This window comes from Microcaecilia unicolor, chromosome 2 (genome assembly GCF_901765095.1).
Source record: "Microcaecilia unicolor chromosome 2, aMicUni1.1, whole genome shotgun sequence".
NCBI lineage: Eukaryota > Metazoa > Chordata > Amphibia > Gymnophiona > Siphonopidae > Microcaecilia > Microcaecilia unicolor.
The window spans coordinates 558,100,395-558,119,406 of record NC_044032.1 but is presented as its reverse complement, the minus strand read 5'-3'; the positions used below and the strand labels follow the sequence as shown (position 1 = coordinate 558,119,406).

General features: G+C 41.2%; 1 protein-coding gene across 2 annotated transcripts in view; it reads right to left on the bottom strand.

Annotated features, from left to right (window-relative positions):
* Window positions 1-19,012, bottom strand: part of EXOC1 (exocyst complex component 1) — a 163,332-nt gene that overhangs the window by 34,074 nt on the left and 110,246 nt on the right. For both annotated transcript variants that reach the window (XM_030191403.1, XM_030191404.1), the window contains 2 exons: window positions 15,584-15,694; window positions 14,575-14,651 (listed from right to left, as the gene is read on the bottom strand). In XM_030191403.1, the coding sequence (XP_030047263.1) occupies window positions 14,575-14,651; window positions 15,584-15,694 (188 nt within the window). The remainder of the gene's footprint in view (window positions 1-14,574; window positions 14,652-15,583; window positions 15,695-19,012) is intronic.

Here is a 19,012-nt window from a genome sequence, read left to right as displayed (position 1 = left end):
GAGCAAGGATTTGAAGATGGGCAGGGAGGGGGCCTGGCGGATGTGCTGACATTGTAAGTAGTATACTATGCAATACTTTGTATTGTTATTATTTTTACTGCTGTAATTGTCTATTGCTCATGTTTGATTTATTTTTACTGTACACTGTCTTGAGTGAATTCCTTCAAAAAGGTGGTAAATAAATCTACTACTACTACTTAACATTTCTAGAGCGCTACTAGGGCTACGCAGCACTGTACAAATTAACAAAAAAGAACGGTCCCTGCTCAAAGGACCGTACAATCTAAAGGACGAAATGTCAAGTTAGGGCAGTCTAGATTTCCTGAGTAGAGGTGTAGTGGTTAGGTGCCAAAGGCGACATTGAAGAGGTGGGCTTTGAGCAATGATTTGAAGATGGGCAGGGAGGGGGCCTGGCGTATGGGCTCAGGGAGTTTGTTCCAAGCATGGGGTGAGGTGAGGCAGAAAGGGCGGAGCCTGGAGTTGGCGGTGGTGGAGAAGGGTACTGAAAGGAGGGATTTGTCTTGAGAGCAGAGGTTACGGGTAGGAACGTAAGGGGAGATAAGGGTAGAGAGGTAAGGAGGGGCAGCAGATCGAGTGCATTTGTAGGTTAGTAGGAGAAGCTTGAACTATATGCGGTATCTGATCGGAAGCCAGTGAAGTGACTTGAGGAGAGGGGTGATATGAGTATATCGGTCAAGGCGGAAGATAAGACGTGCAGCAGAGTTCTGAATGGACTGAAGGGGGATAGATGGCTAAGTGGGAGGCCAGTGAGGAGTAGGTTGCAGTAGTCAAGGCGAGAGATAATGAGAGAGTGGATGAGAGTTCGGGTGGTGTGCTCAGAGAGGAAGGGGCAAATTTTGCTAATGTTATAGAGGAAGAAGCGACAGGTCTTGGCTATCTGCTGGATATGCGCAGAGAAGGAGAGGGAGGAGTCGAAGATGACACCAAGGTTGCATGCAGATGAGATGGGGACGATGAGGGTGTTATCAACTGAGATAGAGAGTGAAGGGAGAGGAGAAGTGAGCTTGGGTGGGAAGACAATAAGTTCGGTCTTGGCCATGTTCAGTTTCAGGTGGCGGTTGGACATCCAGGCAGCAATGTCGGATAAGCAGGCCGATACTTTGGCCTGGGTTTCCGCAGCGATGTCTGGTGTGGAGAGATAAAGCTGGGTGTCTTCAGCATAAAGATGATAGTGGAAACCATGAGATGAGATCATGGAGCCCAGGGAAGAGGTGAAGATTGAAAAAAAAGGGGTCCAAGGACAGATCCCTAAGGAACTCCAACAGAGAGCGGGATAGGGGTGGAGGATGAACCATGAGAGTGTACTCTGAAGGTACGATGGGAGAGATAAGAGGAGAACCAGGAGAGGACAGAGCCCTGGAACCCAAAAGAGGACAGTGTGTCAAGAAGTAAGTTGTGATTGGCACGGTGGTGCATTGCCAACTGCCCTATTTGTAATGCCGGGTTTTAATCATGAAGAGTGTAACCTGTACAGAGTGGCGAGTGCAGCTCTTTTGCCATTGTTGGGCAGACTGGATGGAACATGCAGGTCTTTATCTGCAGTCATTTACTATGCCACTGTACAGAAACCTAAACATATATTAGTCACAAGTTTATTAAAAATTTCCTAATTCTGAAATCAATTTATATCAATGCGAGAAGGACTGAGTATGTAAGATAGTAGATAAAAGACACAAAGAGATAAGGGAATTGTTCATTGAAAAATGCTCTCAACTGTGCTTTTTCATTTTCAGTACTATTTAACAAGACAGGAAATGCCATCAGGTTCTTCCTAGTAGCTTTGGTGAAATATGAAATCAATCTACAAAAATCTAAAGCAGATTTCCCAGTTCAGGAAACCACGGTGGATTTTGCTGGCTCCTTTACAGATTTTACTGCTGCTGAGGCTTTTAATTCAAAAGATATTTATTAGGCAGCTCAATTCTACAGGTTCAAAAGCCAGCAACAGACATCTTAAAGAAATTCACTCTTCCTCTCTCCCCCCACCTCCTAATCATGAAGCAGTGTAGAAGCTTTAGGACAGAGCAGTAAAACTGAAACGCTTAGAGGGGCATTTTTAATATGATGTCTAAATCCAATTTTGGACGCTTTGCAAAAAACATCCAAAAATCCAGTAACGAACATGGCCATTTTCAAATCAGAACAATGTCCAATTTTTTGTTTCAAAAATGGCCATTTGATAGACGTTTTTGTGCTCAGTGCGTCTTATCTTTTAGGACCATTTTTGGAAAAACACACATCCAAGGGAAAAATGCACCAAAACAAGCCATTGGGATGTATGGGGGGTGGGGGCAGCATGCTTAGCAGACTGGACACACAGACATCCCAGCAGAGCAGGAGTGTTGATTCCAGAGGAATTCGAGGTACTAAGGAGCATGTCTCATTCTGAAACCATTAAGTGAACAATATGAACAACTACTGAACTGTGGTGCAGAATTTCTACGGGGGCTGTGGCTGTGATATTGAGCTCAAGAGAATGGAAGCTTCTAGGAGAAAGATTTTGGACTCAAAGTGCTCAAGTCTATTCCTATAAAAGCAAGGGTTCTCAACCCAATCCTTGGGACACACCTAGCCAGTCAGGTTTTCAGGATATTCACAATGAATATGCATGAGATAGATTTGCATACAATGGAGGCAGGGCATATTCAAAAGCATGGATTAATGAGACAAAGCTAACATGGATTTAATGAAGGGAAATCTTGCCTCACCAATCTATTACATTTCTTTGAAGTGTTGAACAAACATATGGATAAAGGTGAGCCAGTTGATATTGTGTATCTGGATTTTCAGAAGGCGTTTGACAAAGTACCTCATGAAAGACTCCAGAGGAAATTAAAGAGTCATAGGACAGGAGGTAGTGTTCTATTGTTGAGTACGGTTAAATGGTCAGTAGTAATGCAGAAGGGTAGATAGTGGGGTTCCCTAGGGGTCTGTGCTGGGACCGCAGCTTTTTAACATATTTATAAATGATCTAGAGAAGGGAGTAAGTAGTGAAGTAATTAAATTTGCTGACAATACAAAGTTATTCAAAGTTGTTAAATCGCAAGAGGATTGTGAAAAATTACAAGTGGACCTTACGAGACTGGCATCCAAATGGCAGATGATGTTTAATGTGTGCAAGTGCAAAGTGATGCATGTGGAAAAGAGGAACCTGAACTATAGCTATGTAATGCAAGGTTCCATATTAGGAGTCACCAACCAGGAAAGGGATCTAGGGTGTCATCATTGATGATACGTTGAAACCTTCTGCTCAGTTTGCGGTGATGGCTAAGAAAGCAAATAGAATGTTAGGTATTATTAGGAAAGAAATGTAAAACAAAAATGAGGATGTTATGTCTTTGTATTGATCCATGGTGCGACCACACCTCTAATATTGTGTTCAATTCTGGTCACCGCATCTCAAAAAAAGATATAGTAGAATTAGAAAAGGTACAGAGAAGGGCAGCGAAAATGATAAAGGGGATGGGACGACTTCCGTATGAGGAAAGGCTAAAGAGGCTATAGCTCTTCAGCTTGGAGAAAAGACAGCTGAGGGGAGGTATGATAGAGAGGCCTATAAAATAATGAGTGGAGTGGAGTGGACCTGTTAGACGTGAATCACTTGTTTACTCTTTCCAAAAATACTAGGACTAGGGTGCACGCAATGAAGCTACAAAGTAGTAAATTTAAAACAAATCGGAGAAAAAATATTTTTTCACTCAATGTGTAATTAAACTCTGGAATTCTCTGCCAGAGAATATAGTAAAAGCAGTTAGCTTAGCGGGGTTTAAAAAAATGTTTGGATAGCTTCCTAAAAGAAAAGTCCATAAACCATTATTAAAGACCTGGGGAAAATCCACTTCTTATTTCTAGAATAATCAGCATAAAATGTATTGTACTGTTTTCGGATCTTGCCAGATACTTGTAACCTAGATTGGCCACTGTTGGAAACAGGATGCTGGGCTTGATGGACCTTTGGTCTCTCCCAGTATGGCCATGCTTATGTACTTCTGAAAAAATCTATCACATGCATATTGACTATGGGTATCCTGAAAACCTGACTAGATAAGGTGTGTCCCAAAGACTGGGTTGAAAACCCCTGTTATACAGGAAATGATGTTGGGTGAACTGAAAATTTGTGAAAAGCTGCAGGACCTGAAAAAGAGCAATTGTTTTCCCCAGGAGAGTTAAGGCCATTGCTGCAAGTGCACAGTGGAAAAACAGTCATCTAGTAGAGGAGTACTAAATGGCTTTGTTGGTGAATATGATGAGCTGCCAGTATAAGGTATCTTGAAAATACTCAAAATGGTAAATGATCCCTTAGATTATTTTTAAAACTTTTTATTTATAGCAATTTTCAATATGCAACCAAGAATTACACTTGTACAGAAAAGAAAAAGTGATCAAGAAAATACCACATACCCATACATAAAGAAAAAAACTATTCTCACTTTTTCACTCAATTCCACCAGATTAGGGGATCAGAGTTTAAGCAATTTACTAAAAGAAATATCACCATAAGGTAAATACTATCTAGCCTGAACAAATGGAAAAAGCTAAACAAATATGGCTAGCTTTCATCTTGACCAGTTACAGAAGGAGGAGGGAGAGCAAAAAAAACATTTGCTTTGAAGATGTAAAACTTGTCAGATGGGGAGGTTCAAAGAAGATAAAACACACTGACTGGTATTTACATGAGAACTTTAAAAAGAATAATGCGCCCAAATGCAGAACACCGAGCTTTAATAAAAAATTATTTCCTCCTTTTCTGCATTTCCTTTCTTACATCAGAAAATATATCAACTTCCAAATTAAAGAAAGATTTTCCACTTTAACTCCAAATACCACTCTTTGTCTGAAACCAAAGCAAACATAACCAACACTGTCACAGGTATAACTAATTCTAAATGTTCTAGAATGTCAGAAACATCCAAAGTGTCTATCTCCACAGGTACATCGATCTGTAACGGTTGGCTTTTTTCTTTCCAGTTGGCAAATAATATACTGAGTCTACCGGTGGTAATAACACAGGTGAAACCTGTAAAACTTCAGCTGTACAGCTCTTAAACATCTAGCTAAAACATGAGGCAATTCAGGGACGTTCAGGAATCTTAAATTTACTGCACAAATCTTGTTCTCCACATGTTCCACTTCTCAATGTTAGTTGAAATGTGTGTTAAATCCAGAGTACATTTGTCAGCTTTGCTCTCAACCCTCTTCATTTCTTGAGCCAAAGTATTAGCATGGGGTATAAGCAGCTTACAAAGTTCAATCCATGTATCCCAGATGAACTCCAATGTAATCTGAGCAGAATGGTGAAGAAGACATTGTTAGTCGGCTGTAGTGGAGGGCGGCCACTCAAAACTCAAAGTCCTGGATTTCAAGCGTGCTGACTTTACTAAAATGGGGGAATACCTGAGGAAGGAGATGATGGGCTGGGAGGAAGTACAAGAAGTGGAAGGACAGTGGTCCAGGCTGAAAGAAGCTATAAATAAGGCCACGAACCTTTATGTAAGGAAAGTAAATAAAAGCAAGAGAAAAAGGAAACCGATATGGTTCTCCAAACAAGTGGCTGAGAAAATAAAGGCTAAAGAGTTGGCGTTCCAGAAATACACAAAAACTCAAGAACAGGAACATGGGGAGGAATACCGGATGAAACTGAAAGAAGCCAAGAGAGAGATACGTCTGGCGAAAGCGCAAGCGGAAGAACAAATGGCTAGAAATGTAAGGAGGGGGTGACAAAACTTTCTTCAGGTATATTAGTGAAAGGAGAATGACTAAAAAGGGAATTGTGAGACTAAAAGATACTGCGAACCGCTATGTAGATAGTAATGAAGAAAAAGCAAATTTGCTAAATAGATACTTTTGTTCTGTTTTCACAAAAGAAAATCCTGGAGCAGGACCGCGATGGATTGGAAAAAGTACAAATGAAAATGGAGCGGATACAGCATCATTTACAGAAGAGAGTGTGTATGAACAACTTGTAAAGCTAAGGGTGGACAAAGCCATGGGACCGGACGGGATCCACCCCAGGATATTGAGGGAGCTCAGAGAGGTTCTGGCGGGTCCTCTTAAAGATTTGTTTAATAAATCCTTGGAGACAGGAGAGGTTCTGAGGGACTGGAGAACGGCGGAGGTGGTCCCTCTTCACAAAAGTGGTGATAGGGAAGAAGCTGGAAACTACAGGCCGGTAAGCCTCATTTCGGTTATTGGAAAGTAATGGAAGCAATGCTGAAGGAAAGGATAGTGAATTTCCTGGAAGCCAGTAAGTTGCAAGATCCGAGACAACATGGTTTTACCAAAGGGAAATTGTGCTATACGAATCTCATTGAATTCTTTGATTGGGTGACAGGAGAATTGAATCAGGGACGAGCTATGGACGTAATCTACTTAGATTTCAGCAAAGCTTTTGACACGGTTCCCCACAGAAGGCTTTTAAATAAACTGGAAGGGCTGCAGATAGGACCCGAAATGGTGAACTGGATTAGGAACTGGTTGTCGGATAGACGCCAGAGGGTGAATGGAGTTCGCTCGGAGGAGGGAAAGGTGAGTAGTGGAGTGCCTCAAGGATCGGTGCTGGGGCCGATTCTGTTCAATATATTTGTGAGTGACCTTGCCGAAGGGTTAAAAGGTAAAGTTTGCCTATTTGCGGATGATACTAAGATCTGTAACAGAGTGGACACCCCGGAGGGAGTGGAAAACATGAAAAAGGATCTGAAGAAGCTAGAAGAATGGTCTAAGGTTTGGCAATTAAAATTCAATGCCAAGAAATGCAAAGTAATGCACTTAGGGAATAGAAATCCACGGGAGACGTATGTGTTAGGCGGCTAGAGTCTGATAGGTACGGACGGGGAGAGGGATCTTGGGGTGATAGTATCTGAGGATTTGAAGGCGACGAAACAGTGTGACAAGGCGGTGGCTACATCTAGAAGGTTGTTGGGCTGTATAGAGAGAGGTGTGACCAGCAGAAGAAAGGGAGTGTTGATGCCCCTGTATAAGTTGTTGGTGAGGCCCCATCTGGAGTATTGTGTTCAGTTTTGGAGGCCGTATCTTGCTAAGGATGTAAAAAGAATCGAAGCGGTGCAAAGAAAAGCTACAAGAATGGTATAGGATTTGCGTTACAAGACGTATGAGGAGAGACTTGCTGACCTGAACATGTATACCCTGGAGGAAAGGAGAAACAGGGGTGATATGATACAGACGTTCAAATATTTGAAAGGTATTAATCCGCAAACGAACCTTTTCCGGAGATACGAAGGCGGTAGAATGAGAGGACGTGAAATGAGATTGAAGGGGGGCAGACTCAAGAAAAATGTCAGGAAGTATTTTTTCACGGAGAGAGTGGTGGATGCTTGGAATGCCCTCCCGCGGGAGGTGGTGGAGATGAAAACGGTAACGGAATTCAAACATGCGTGGGATAAACATAAAGGAATCCTGTTCAGAAGAAATGGATCCTCAGGAGCTTAGCCGAGATTGGATAACAGAGCCGGTAGTGGGAGGCGGGGCTGGTGGTTGGGAGGCGTGGATAGTGCTGGGCAGACTTGTATGGTCTGTGCCAGAGTCGATGGTGGGAGGCAGGGATAGTGCTGGGCAGACTTGTATGGTCTGTGCCAGAGTCGATGGTGGGAGGCAGGGATAGTGCTGGGCAGACTTGTATGGTCTGTGCCCTGAAAAAGACAGGTACAAATCAAGGTAAGGTATACACAAAAAAGTGGCACATTTCTTGGGCAGACTGGATGGACCGTGCAGGTCTTTTTCTGCTGTCATCTACTATGTTACTAGTCCCAGAGGTTAAATCATTTCTAGACTGCAAAGACGACATACCTGGCTCAACAACCACCACAATTCCTCCTGTGATGGCCTCAGAAGTACCTCCCAGCTCTGAAGTGCCGGCACAAGCTTGTGCTGCTTCTTGCGGCATTTTTAGAGACAGACCTGCTCTGATTTTTCCACCTCCGAGTAACTGCACATCAACTACTCTGGTCGAGGTACTGTCCCCTGAAGCAGCAACAAATCTATCAAAAAGCAGCTGAGGAGGTGGGCGCCTTAATTCCGGTGTCAGCAAGATGTCTTGCCCTGGACAGAATCCTGTAGCTCTCAAGTGGCCGTTTCACTCCTGGTTCTGGCTGTCCTGTTCATCGCACAAATAAATCAATTGGTCCTGTTGAAGGAACTGAAGCGCCAGGCTTGGAGGGATTAGCCCAGGTTTTTTCTTGGTGTTTCCCTATAAGACAATTTCAAATGAAAACTAGCAGTAATTGAAGGTCAGACCAGCGTTGCCATCTTAGCTCTGCCCCTCTATTAGATTCCATGTCCCTAGGTTTATGCATTCAGCCACAGTGCCATTCACTGAAGAAAAAGCAGAATGGAAGGCACAGTGGTTATTCTGAACGCTTCCCTTGAGAGAACAATTACTAAGATCTCTGAGATGTATTGTAAGGTGTAACCTTTTGTCCTTTTTTTCTTTAAAGAGTGAAAGCTTTGATTTTATCCATGTAGTGAAAAAGGTCATATGGTGATGACCTGGATAAAGTGGTGGAACTTTTTTTGCCAAGAAGGATGTCAGCACTATGATAAAGGTGGCTTGGGAATAGCTGATGAGATTAAATGGCAGTCATCCTCCACAGTTCCTTTCTTTGTAAATGGAAGGAAAAATTCCTAGAGGCAGGGAAGGGTAATATCTTCAGCATGACCAGAAGCATAAAATATAGTGGAAAAAAAGATATCTGTTGAGTAAACTGAGCAGAAATTAATGATCTAGGAAGACTAGTTACCCCTTATGTTGGCTAGTGATTTGATCAGGTTGTTCCTGATAACAAAAGCCAGGTTTGGTAATAGTCATACTAATACTGGTTAAGATAATGCTCACAGCATAGGAATTGAAGCTGTTAGATACTGAAAATGTAGAAGAATGCTTATATAAATTTTTGTATTGAAAATGCGATGCGATCCCTGACCCCCGCTGGGGCGAGTATCCTTCTGGCAGGCAGTCGCATATGAATATAATAATGAAATGCTGGTTCCTCCTGAGGAAGTGTCGAAAAGCGGTCCAGCTTCGGGGAACCGCTTTCGAGTATGAATAATAGAGCATGACTTCCGTGACGGTAGTTTCAGCAGCCTCTACCCAGGCCTTATACTAACTGTGATAGAGGAGATTCGACAGCATGCTGGTACAATGGCTTCTGGTTCAAGTGCAAAGGACTTTTTCACATACATAAACTATGAAGACTTTGTAACTGTTCAAGCAATATACAACAAGTGCTAAATCACTGGCTGTGCGAATGGAGGTACAGTGGAAGTGAATAGCTTCTTTGATCCCAGCAACGCTTGCAAAGATATTAGTTATTGCTTTCAAGTTAATATTGGTGAATTGTGATATTTATATTAGGTGATATACTATACCCATGTTATATGTGCGTACGTTTATATTGTTTACCAATATTTTGAAATTGATAAGGGTAGGCAGTGGTGAATGAATGTTGATGGATGTGAGCGTAGTCAGATGACTAATGTCAACTGATTTATGAAGATATAGTGTTGTAACAATAAAAAGAAAGGTTTTTGGTAAACTACTGGAGTTTTTAGCGTGTTAAGGCAGATAGGTTCTTGCCAAAGCCAGACAGACTTGCTTCCCATTCCACAGATAAGCATTAATTTAGCCAAGTGCTTATCTTGGGAAATACTAAGCACCAAGGGAAGAATCTGACATGTATAGCCAATGAGGTAACAAGCAAATTCACCAATCAGGCTTTCAGAGAGGTTTGGAGCTGTGTTAAAGTTAGGAGGAGATCATCCACAAAGGCTAGTACCCGTACCTCATCATCACCCACTGTGATGCCACAGATATCCACCCCCAGAGAATGATGTGAAGGAAGGGCTCCAGGTATAACAAAAAGAGCAGAGGGGAAACAGGATTGATTGGAGGAGATCATCCGCAAAGGCTAGTACCCGTACCTCATGATCACCCACTGTGATGCCAAAGATATCCACTTCCCGGAGAATAATGTGAAGGAAGGACTCCAGGTACAACAAAAAGAGTAGAGAAGAAAAAGGACTGATATGTGCAGCACAAAATTGGGAAGGGGTCAGTTCGGACCCCAGTGACCAGAACAGCTACTGTGAGAGAATTATATAGCGTCTGGATAGCTTGATAAAATTAGCCCTCTATGCCTACATACCTCAAGGTATGAAATAAATACCCCCAATCTACTCGATCAAATGCCTTCTCAGCGTCCAGACTCCTAGCATGCTAAGAGTCCAGGAGGCCAGTGCATGCACCATGGCAAGCAGCACCTTACATACATTTAATAATGTCAGTCGAACCTTCAGAAATCCCACCTGGGTGTCACAGATCAAAGAAAGCCTGGGTTACTTCTATGTTTAACGGGTTTGGGAAATGAGGGTAATAAGCGCTTCATTAACCGTCGAAGGAAAGGTCTCGAACTCCACTGCATCCGAGTAGTATGCCAAAAGAGGGCCACACTATGCAGGATTTAACAATTTATGAAATTCTATCATATAACCATCTGGCCCCAGGGCAATGGAATTCTTAGAGGACTTTATAGCTTTCTGTAGGTCTTTTGCTGTAAGGGAGGCGTTCAAGCAAGCACGCACTGCCTCATCTAATTGGGGCAACCCTGAGACCTCAAAAGATAGTCACGTACATCTGGACCCTCTGCTTGTGATAGCGGAGCATAAAATTATTTAAAATGAGCATAAAACATATTGGTAATAGTAGTTGAGGGAGCATTATGTACAATACCCTGGTTATCTACTAAACTAGATATGTACCTGGAACCCACCCAACACTTAGCAAGGTGTGCTAACAATTTCCCAGACCTATTACCATACCTATAATATTTGTACTTCCTATCAAAAATTAAAAACACATCTTTTTAGTCCGTTCATGGATCAACAAATTCAGCGATCTGTGTAGCCTCAAGGGACTCTTTTGATAAGTAGGGAAGGAAGTTGTATATAGGTACACTTAGCATACTGAGCTATACGGCAGTTTTAGGCTACTACATAAGAATTAAGATCCCCCGGGAATCCAAGATGGCACCGGAATAGGAGGACGTGTCACTAGTTCCTCCTGACTTATGCTTTTTAAAAAGGATAGCGGGGTCCGACCGCACTTACCCATGGAGAAAGGTCTATAAAATAATGAGTGGAGTTGAACGGGTAGATGTGACGTGTCTGTTTATGCTTTCCACAAATACTAGGACTAGGGGGCATGCAATGAAGCTACAATGTAGTAAATTTAAAACGAATCAGAGAAAATGTTTCTTCACTCAACGTGTAATTAAACTCTGGAATTTGTTGCCAGAGAATGTGGTAAAGGCGGTTAGCTTAGCGGAGTTTAAAAAAGGTTTAGACGGCTTCCTAAAGAAAAAGTCCATAGACCATTATTAAATGGACTAGGGGAAAATCCACTATTTCTGGGATAAGCAGTATAAAATGTCTACTACTTTTTTGGGATCTTGCCAGGTATTTGTGACCTGGATTGGCCACTGTTGGAAACAGGATGCTGGGCTTGATGGACCTTTGGTCTTTCCCAGTATGGCAATACTTATGTACTAATAAGCTGCAAAAACACAACCAACCATGGTTTAAAAGTGATTCAAAAGGAAAACCATAAAGAAACCTGCTCCTCTAACAGGCTGTTAGCTCAGGAGTGTACATAAAGCATTTTGGATTTCAGTAGCAAACAAACAAAAAGGTCTGCTTCTTACCAGACTACAGAAGAATCACTGTGTCCAGAGTTTACAAGGTAAAAAATCTTTTCCTACTCCATGGCTACTGGTCTGGTCTTTCAAACATGTTTTGTAGGAGTACTCTGGAGATCTGTTTTTCCTGCTCTGGGCCTCTATGTCTTTCCCTAGTCCTGAGCTTTTATTTCCCGTGGCAGAACCACAGTCTTCTGGCTGAGTTTCTCAGGCCTACAGCATCTTTGTCTCTGCGAGGGAGTGCGCTTAAGGGGGATCAGTACCTTTATATACAAGCCATCACATAAGTCCAACAGCCAAATGCACAAAGATGAAAATACACATTCAGTAGAAAACCGTACAACACAGGACTTCAGAGGCAGAAGTTGCAATAAGACTGTCCAGATGCAATAATGCGACTCACAACTAGAAAGATTCAATTCAATTTAATTTAGGACCTCAATGTGAGTAGAGCAGGAGTAGCCTATGTACAATGTTCATCTGCATCCAGACCTCTTAGGTCTCTACACAGGAAGGGGCAGTCACCTGAGGCAGTTCTCTGAGCTGACTGAAAGATGAGACTCAATCCCATTATCACTCTGGCAATCTGGTACACTACCACTACAGGCAAAGTCACAAAGGTGGTCCTGGAGAAGACAGATGTTCTTGCCTGTTATTCTATCCCGCTATGGACATTACTGAGCAAGGCATGCAATTTTCAAGATCATAACTGGGATTTCTATAGCCAAAACAGAATAGGTGTAGATCTTCAGGGTGGAAGGTTCCCATACAAAAAGGGCAGTCAAAGAGATAATGTTGTGACAAAGTTGTAGTACGAAGAGACTGAATGTCGAGGACCTTCGACAGTATACTGAAAAGGTAAATAGAAACAACAAAAGAAAGTTTATTGTGAGAGCTCTGTGACACATCCATTTGGTAGAGTGAAAGAAAAACTGAGAAGCTGAGGAAAAAGCTACGCAAAAGAAGGGCTGACCATGCTCAGTTCTGAGCTGTGGGAGAGCAATTCTGGCCTAGTGCCATCAGGTGACATCACCCACTTGTGTGCCCCACTTAATCCCTGCTTGTCGATGGAAAATTAAGAAATAGAAAAGCTACAATTTTCTATTCTTTCTTTCTTTCTTTTTTTGAATAATGTAACAAAGCAAAACAAAATAATCCTGAAAATCATATTTGATGTAATATGAAGGAAGAGCTTGGAACACAGTTCCACTACTTCTTTTCAGATTCCAGAGCTGTAGAGGTGTTCTCCTCTAGCTTGTCCCTTCTAGGCATACTACAGGGAAGAGGAGGGAAGGGAAGGAGTCTGGAGCATAGAAGAGAACAGCTACTCTGCTGCCTAATGCAACTTTGTTGATATCAAGTTAAGGGTGATAAGCGAGTTCCAGTTTAATTACTGTGATTTGCATGTTGCAAGCTGCTTTGAAGTTGGATGAAACACAGCACATAAATAACTTTTAAATAAACAGAACAACACATAACTTTCATATGGTAGATAACTGGATAAAAGGGGAGTGTGGTTGTTTTCTTCAGATGGGAATTGAAGAGGGTGTGATTTTGGATTACAAGGTATATGATGGGTTGTAGGAGAAAAGGAGGTTAATAAGGTGGGACAGAAACAAAAACATTGCAGAATGCAAATTCAGTCTAAAACATAAGAAGTACAAATATAATGGGGAGGCTCTATGCTGGGAGAGTCTCACTGCCTGTTATAGAATGGTTAAATAGAGCTTTGTAAAGAGGCAGCTGTAAAAAAAAAAAAAAGGAGGAATGAGTACTGACAAAATAACAAAATAAGAACTTCAGATATAGGCTGCTGGTGACTTTAAACGAGTAGAAAAAGCATGCAGAGGCATGCCTTTAAGAATAAATTTTCCAATACAGATTTCTAAAAGTTGTAGTTGTGAAAGGGGTATATTTGGGAGGAAGAGAGAATGTGGATGTAAGTGTGGTGTACAGGCAGGGTATGTGTGCATGTGAGTGAAAGTGAGGAGTTTATATGTTTGTGTAGGTATGCAGGTGGCAGGTATGCATGTGACTTGTGCAGGGTGCTGGGAGTGTGTGGTGGTAAAACGTGATATGTTAGGGATGTGCATAGAGGGTTATGAGTATGGAGTATGTTTGAGAGTAACGTCTGGGTAGTGTTGGGTAGTGTATGTTGGTAGGTATTATGGGAACCGTGTGTATGTGTGCGTGCACATGGCTGTGTAAGGAGCGTGGAGGGTGGGGTATGCGTGTGCACGTGTTTTGAGGTCTGGTTCTCTGAAAATACTGGTCTGATATTTTTTGACTTCTCAATTTTTCTAAAGACATTTATGTTTCCTCCCTGCATGAGCAATTTTGGTGAATTTTTGTCCCTTTGATAAAGTGTTATTGTACCTAGAGATGGACAGACACAAATTTCTCTTATGTAACTCTTTACAACATTCTATTTGTAGAAAAGCATAAAATGGAAAGCCTGAGGAAAACTTATTATTATGTAAAATGATATAGCATCCATGCAGAAAGCTCCAGCTTCAAAAAGAAAAAAAAATAACACTGGTATGAAGGGACAATTAACATTTCCCCTCTTTCCTTAACTGCAGGCAGAACACTGATCAACTGCATAACTCTTTTTTCGATTACTATGCCTGACTGAACTACTTTTGTTTCTGGTCTCTGACAAACTCTGCTGATCCTCCAATAAATGCTTCAACAGTTTCTAGACAAAAATCAACTAGCAGTAATAAATACAACTGGACTAATGTGGGCACCACACTGGGTGTCAATTGTTTCATCAGCTACAAAAAACTGCAATAACTTTTCAAGACTGAGGATGAACATGGTAACAGTTTACAAGAGAGGTACATACTCTGATGATATTGACAGCTGTCCACCAGGAGTGAGTGGTCGGGATGAAACTCCTCCATCCATTTCAACTGTGTCAACCTGTAAGAGTTACTTTAGTGTTTTAGCACAACAATAAAAGCAAGGATTTGGCTCTCTTAGATTAATAAGATGCAGGAATATTCAACTGCTATCTTAACTCCTCCTTAGGGCACAGTTACTTATATATTCTGTTGTATTCTTAAAAATGAATTGATCAAAAGTCTGATTTTAAGCTGTTACCAGTAATTGGCTTTCTGTGGGTTTAAAGACAAAACAATCCATGACCTTGTCCATCATCCAGGTATTTTTCTGTCATAAGAGCATTACTAGATCAATAATCTTAACTCTCTTTAAAATGATCTGAAAAATGATGGTACTGAATTAAGCCCTGGTCTGGATATGATCATATACAATAAATTGGTACAATGGACTGGGCTAGAGATCATAAGTGTTCTTAACTGGGTTCTAATTCCTTCCAGATCTGCTGTGCTCACTCAGAAAAATAAAAGCTAGGAGAAAGGCATGCTTGCCATGGACTAACATATACTGAAGACAGCATAACCTGAGAATGGGGGAAGGGGTGAAAGAGCAGGGACAACACAAAATATATATTTTCTTCGTACTTTTCACAGTGTAATAGAAAAGCCAATTCTAACTGCTTACCCAGTATTCAGTACTGAGAAAACACATTAAAAGTATGATGTAAACTCAATATGCTTCTATAAAAGATCTACTCCCCATTATCTATCTTACACAGCCACAACATGGCTAATGATTAAATAATTTACAGAACATGTCCATTCATTTTTTTTGTCCAGATGGTTATAAATGATTTTATCATAACTCTGTGGTAAATTCATTGGCGCCAGCAGTTACCATGTGTCCAATTGAAGATGATGGGGCAAACAGTGAAAAAAAAAAAAAAAGCTTCAAGCATCAATATTCATAGAATATGATAGCTGAGCTTTATGGAACAGGAAGCTGGGACGTACCGCTGTAGTTCCAAGTAAATTTTGATGCTGAGGCAGCTTGAAAAATTTAATTATGAAATCTTGCTCTGCCAGACAAAGGGGCTCCAGTTCACTTAAAACTTGTTCAAAGATCTGAAAAAGAAATACATACAATTATGTAGCACTCTTATAGAAATTATTTCTTCTTAATATAGTTATACATACATACATACACACACATATTCCCCTGGATTTTAAGCTGCGTGCGCAAATCCGGTTGTATTCTGGATTTGTGTGTGCAACTTAGTTAACAAGCCAATCAACTCTGATAATTGCCAACAATTACTGACATTGGCATTAATTAGAATTTACATGCACAACTGTCTAAACGTATTCTGTAACATGATGTGTGTAAATTCTAAATCGCATAGATGAAAAGGGGGTGTGGCCATGGGTGTTTCTAAAATCTATGTACATTGTTATAGAATACACCCGGTCTGTGCCTAATTTAGGTGTTTGCATTTACACCAAGTTTTACTTGGTGTAACTGCCCGTGACTAAATTTTGTTGTGTTGTTGGTGTAATCTATAAACCGTGTGGAAATTTAAGTGTATTTGTTTTGGTACAATATATAGAATCTTGCCCAATATCCAAAAATCTCATGGGCTTAAGGCCATGCCTTTTTTTAAAGTTAAATTTTGTTTATTAGAAATAACTGAGATTTATACAATAGGTAGCCATGAACACATGCTTAGAAAAATACGATATCAATCTTCTCCATCCCCAAAATATACAAAATAGTATGAAAAGCCTATTAACCAATGAAGGGTCTTGACTTTTATGACCCTGCACCTACTCATTAAACTATTAAACTCCACCATCCCTGTTAAGACTTCTGCCCCTACCCACCCAATCCCTGAGTCCCTAAAGGTCTATTGTACTCTACAATTTGTAACTTGAAATCCATTCAATATTTGGCTTCATGCTTTTGGGGATATCAATTTAAGACCATGAATTTATACATAAAAGCTTCTAGAACCTAGAAAGTGGTTGGCTTCCATGAAGTAGCTCACCTGTAACAAAGGATCTCCAAGGACAGGATACCAGTCCTCACAAGTGGGTGATTGTCACTAGGTTCAGCCTAGGCTAGCTATAAGCAAAAGATTTTGAGCTAACCGGTTAAGTACTGCTGAGTATCAACGGTTAGCCATAGACAAGTGATTTAAACGGGCAGGAGCCTCTCCCAACAACTTTAATCATTTTGAATATTCCCTGCTTTAGCTGCCAGGGCCAAGCGATATACCTAAAAATATTTTTCTTAGTCTTACAGTTTTAAAAAGTGATGTCTACTCAAATTCTAAATTAAATGCTCCTAGGATTTTATGTGCTTACATTTGCACTTCTTTCACACACTAAGTTTGATGTGAATATTTTTAGAAGTCTGAATGTAAAAGCTAACCCCCCAACCAACTCACTTCTGGAAGTGCCTGCACTCAATTCTGATAAAGTTGCATGCTTACTACTACTAGGTGTATGCAGTACTGTAAACATTATATACAGGTACTTTCTCTGTCCCTAGGGGGCTCACAATCTAAGTTTTTTTGTACCTGGGGCAATGGAGGGTTAAGTGACTTGCCCATGGTCACAAGGAGCTGCAGTGGGAATCAAACCCAAGTTGCCAGGATCAAAGCCCACAGCACTAACCATTAGGCTACTCCTCCACTCCTTAAAGACTATAAGCGTGTAACTTTGCATACAGGTCAGGAGGGTTAATTTTATAAAAGCTTATTGCTGTCAAAGTAGTGGTTTACCTGAAGAAATGGCTTTTAAAAATTGTTCTTGAATGGGTCCTTTTACTAAGCTAAGGTAAACGCTAGTGCACACCTACCACAGCTTAAAAGAGTTTATTGCAGGACACGCTCAGGCATCCTGTGGTAGGTAACCAATTGGTGCGCGCTACCCACATGCTAAAAAATATTTTTATTTTTGCGAGGGGTCGTATCTAGGTGTAGAGGGGCGTTCCAGAACTAATTAGCGCACTGAGTAGTGCAGGATTATGGTGGGAGCCCTTACTACAAAACAGGTGTCTAAAGGCCCTGTTTACTAAGATGCGCTAGCGTTTTTAGCATGCACTAATGCTAGACACACCCATAGGAATATATAGGTGTCTGTAGCGTTAGCACACGCTAAAAACACTAGCACACCTACAGTGCATCTTAATAAACAGGGCCCTAAGTGCTCCTATGGTAATTTTTTTGTTTTAATGGTCGCACATTAATGGTAACATTAGTGCATGGCCATTACTGAAAAAAAAATGTCATTTTCCGGCTGTGGAAAAATGGTTTTAACACATGTGAAAACAAAAAAACAGCGTAATGGAGCGCTAAGGCCACTTTATACTGCAGCTTAGTAGAAGGATCCCTACGGCCCCCTTTTACCGCAGCTGGTAAAAGGGACGTCTCACCTTCCTGAAGGAAATGGCCGTGTGGCAAGTAAAGCACTTGCCGCGTGGCCATTTCGAGGGGGAGAGGGAGCCATTACTGCCACCCATTGAGGTGGCAGTAAGGGCTCCCGTGTTAACCCAGTGGTAACCAAGCAGCACACGGTACTGCCCCATTACCACTGGGTACACTCCAGTGCTACAAAAATTTAAAAAATTTTGTAGCGCCGGAAATGATGGCGTGCTAGGGGTGGGAAGTACTGCCAGGCTGCAGCGGTAGCCTGGCGGTACTACCTGTATAACGAGCAGTAAGCCTGTGTTGGGCTTACCACCACTTAGTAAAAGGAGCCCTAAGTTTCTAAAACTTCACCTACATTCAGGTCTACTATTCATTTCAGTATAATTAGGATCCAAAGTTAGGTGCCTAATGCTGAAAACTAATGTTTATTTATAGATACTTGTTTTCATATACCACCCACATGCTAAAGAAAACAACTGAAGTTGTTTACAAATGAAACCACCATTCAAAACCTTTCCTTCCCTCCTCAATAAAACCTTTAACATTTCCCAGTTACAAATGATTTCCCCAATTCCTGTCCTCTTTTGACCTAATCCCTTACTTCTATCAAATAAACTAAATGAAAACCCATGATGCAAAAACTATGGGACCTTTGTGACTCATTCAGCTGCCACTCTCAGCTACAACTGGACACAGCTTCTATTGCCTGTGCATCCCTTGATTCCTTTGGTGCTTATACACAAAACAAACAACAGATAAGATGATGAAGCTTAGAAGTGACGGCCAGAGTCAGCCCCTGCTTCCAAGCATAAGTAATAGCCACAAACCCCTTTAGCTGCTCAGATTTCCAGCTCAGTTTAGGACTCACTGACCATATAGCCAGTATAACTAGCCATACAGTGGACAATTTTAAGAAGTAATTTTCTCATGTACGTTGCCACAGAAATGACCTATATTCAAATTCTGACCATCGTGAAAGTACATACGTTGACATGATAGCACATACTTTGCC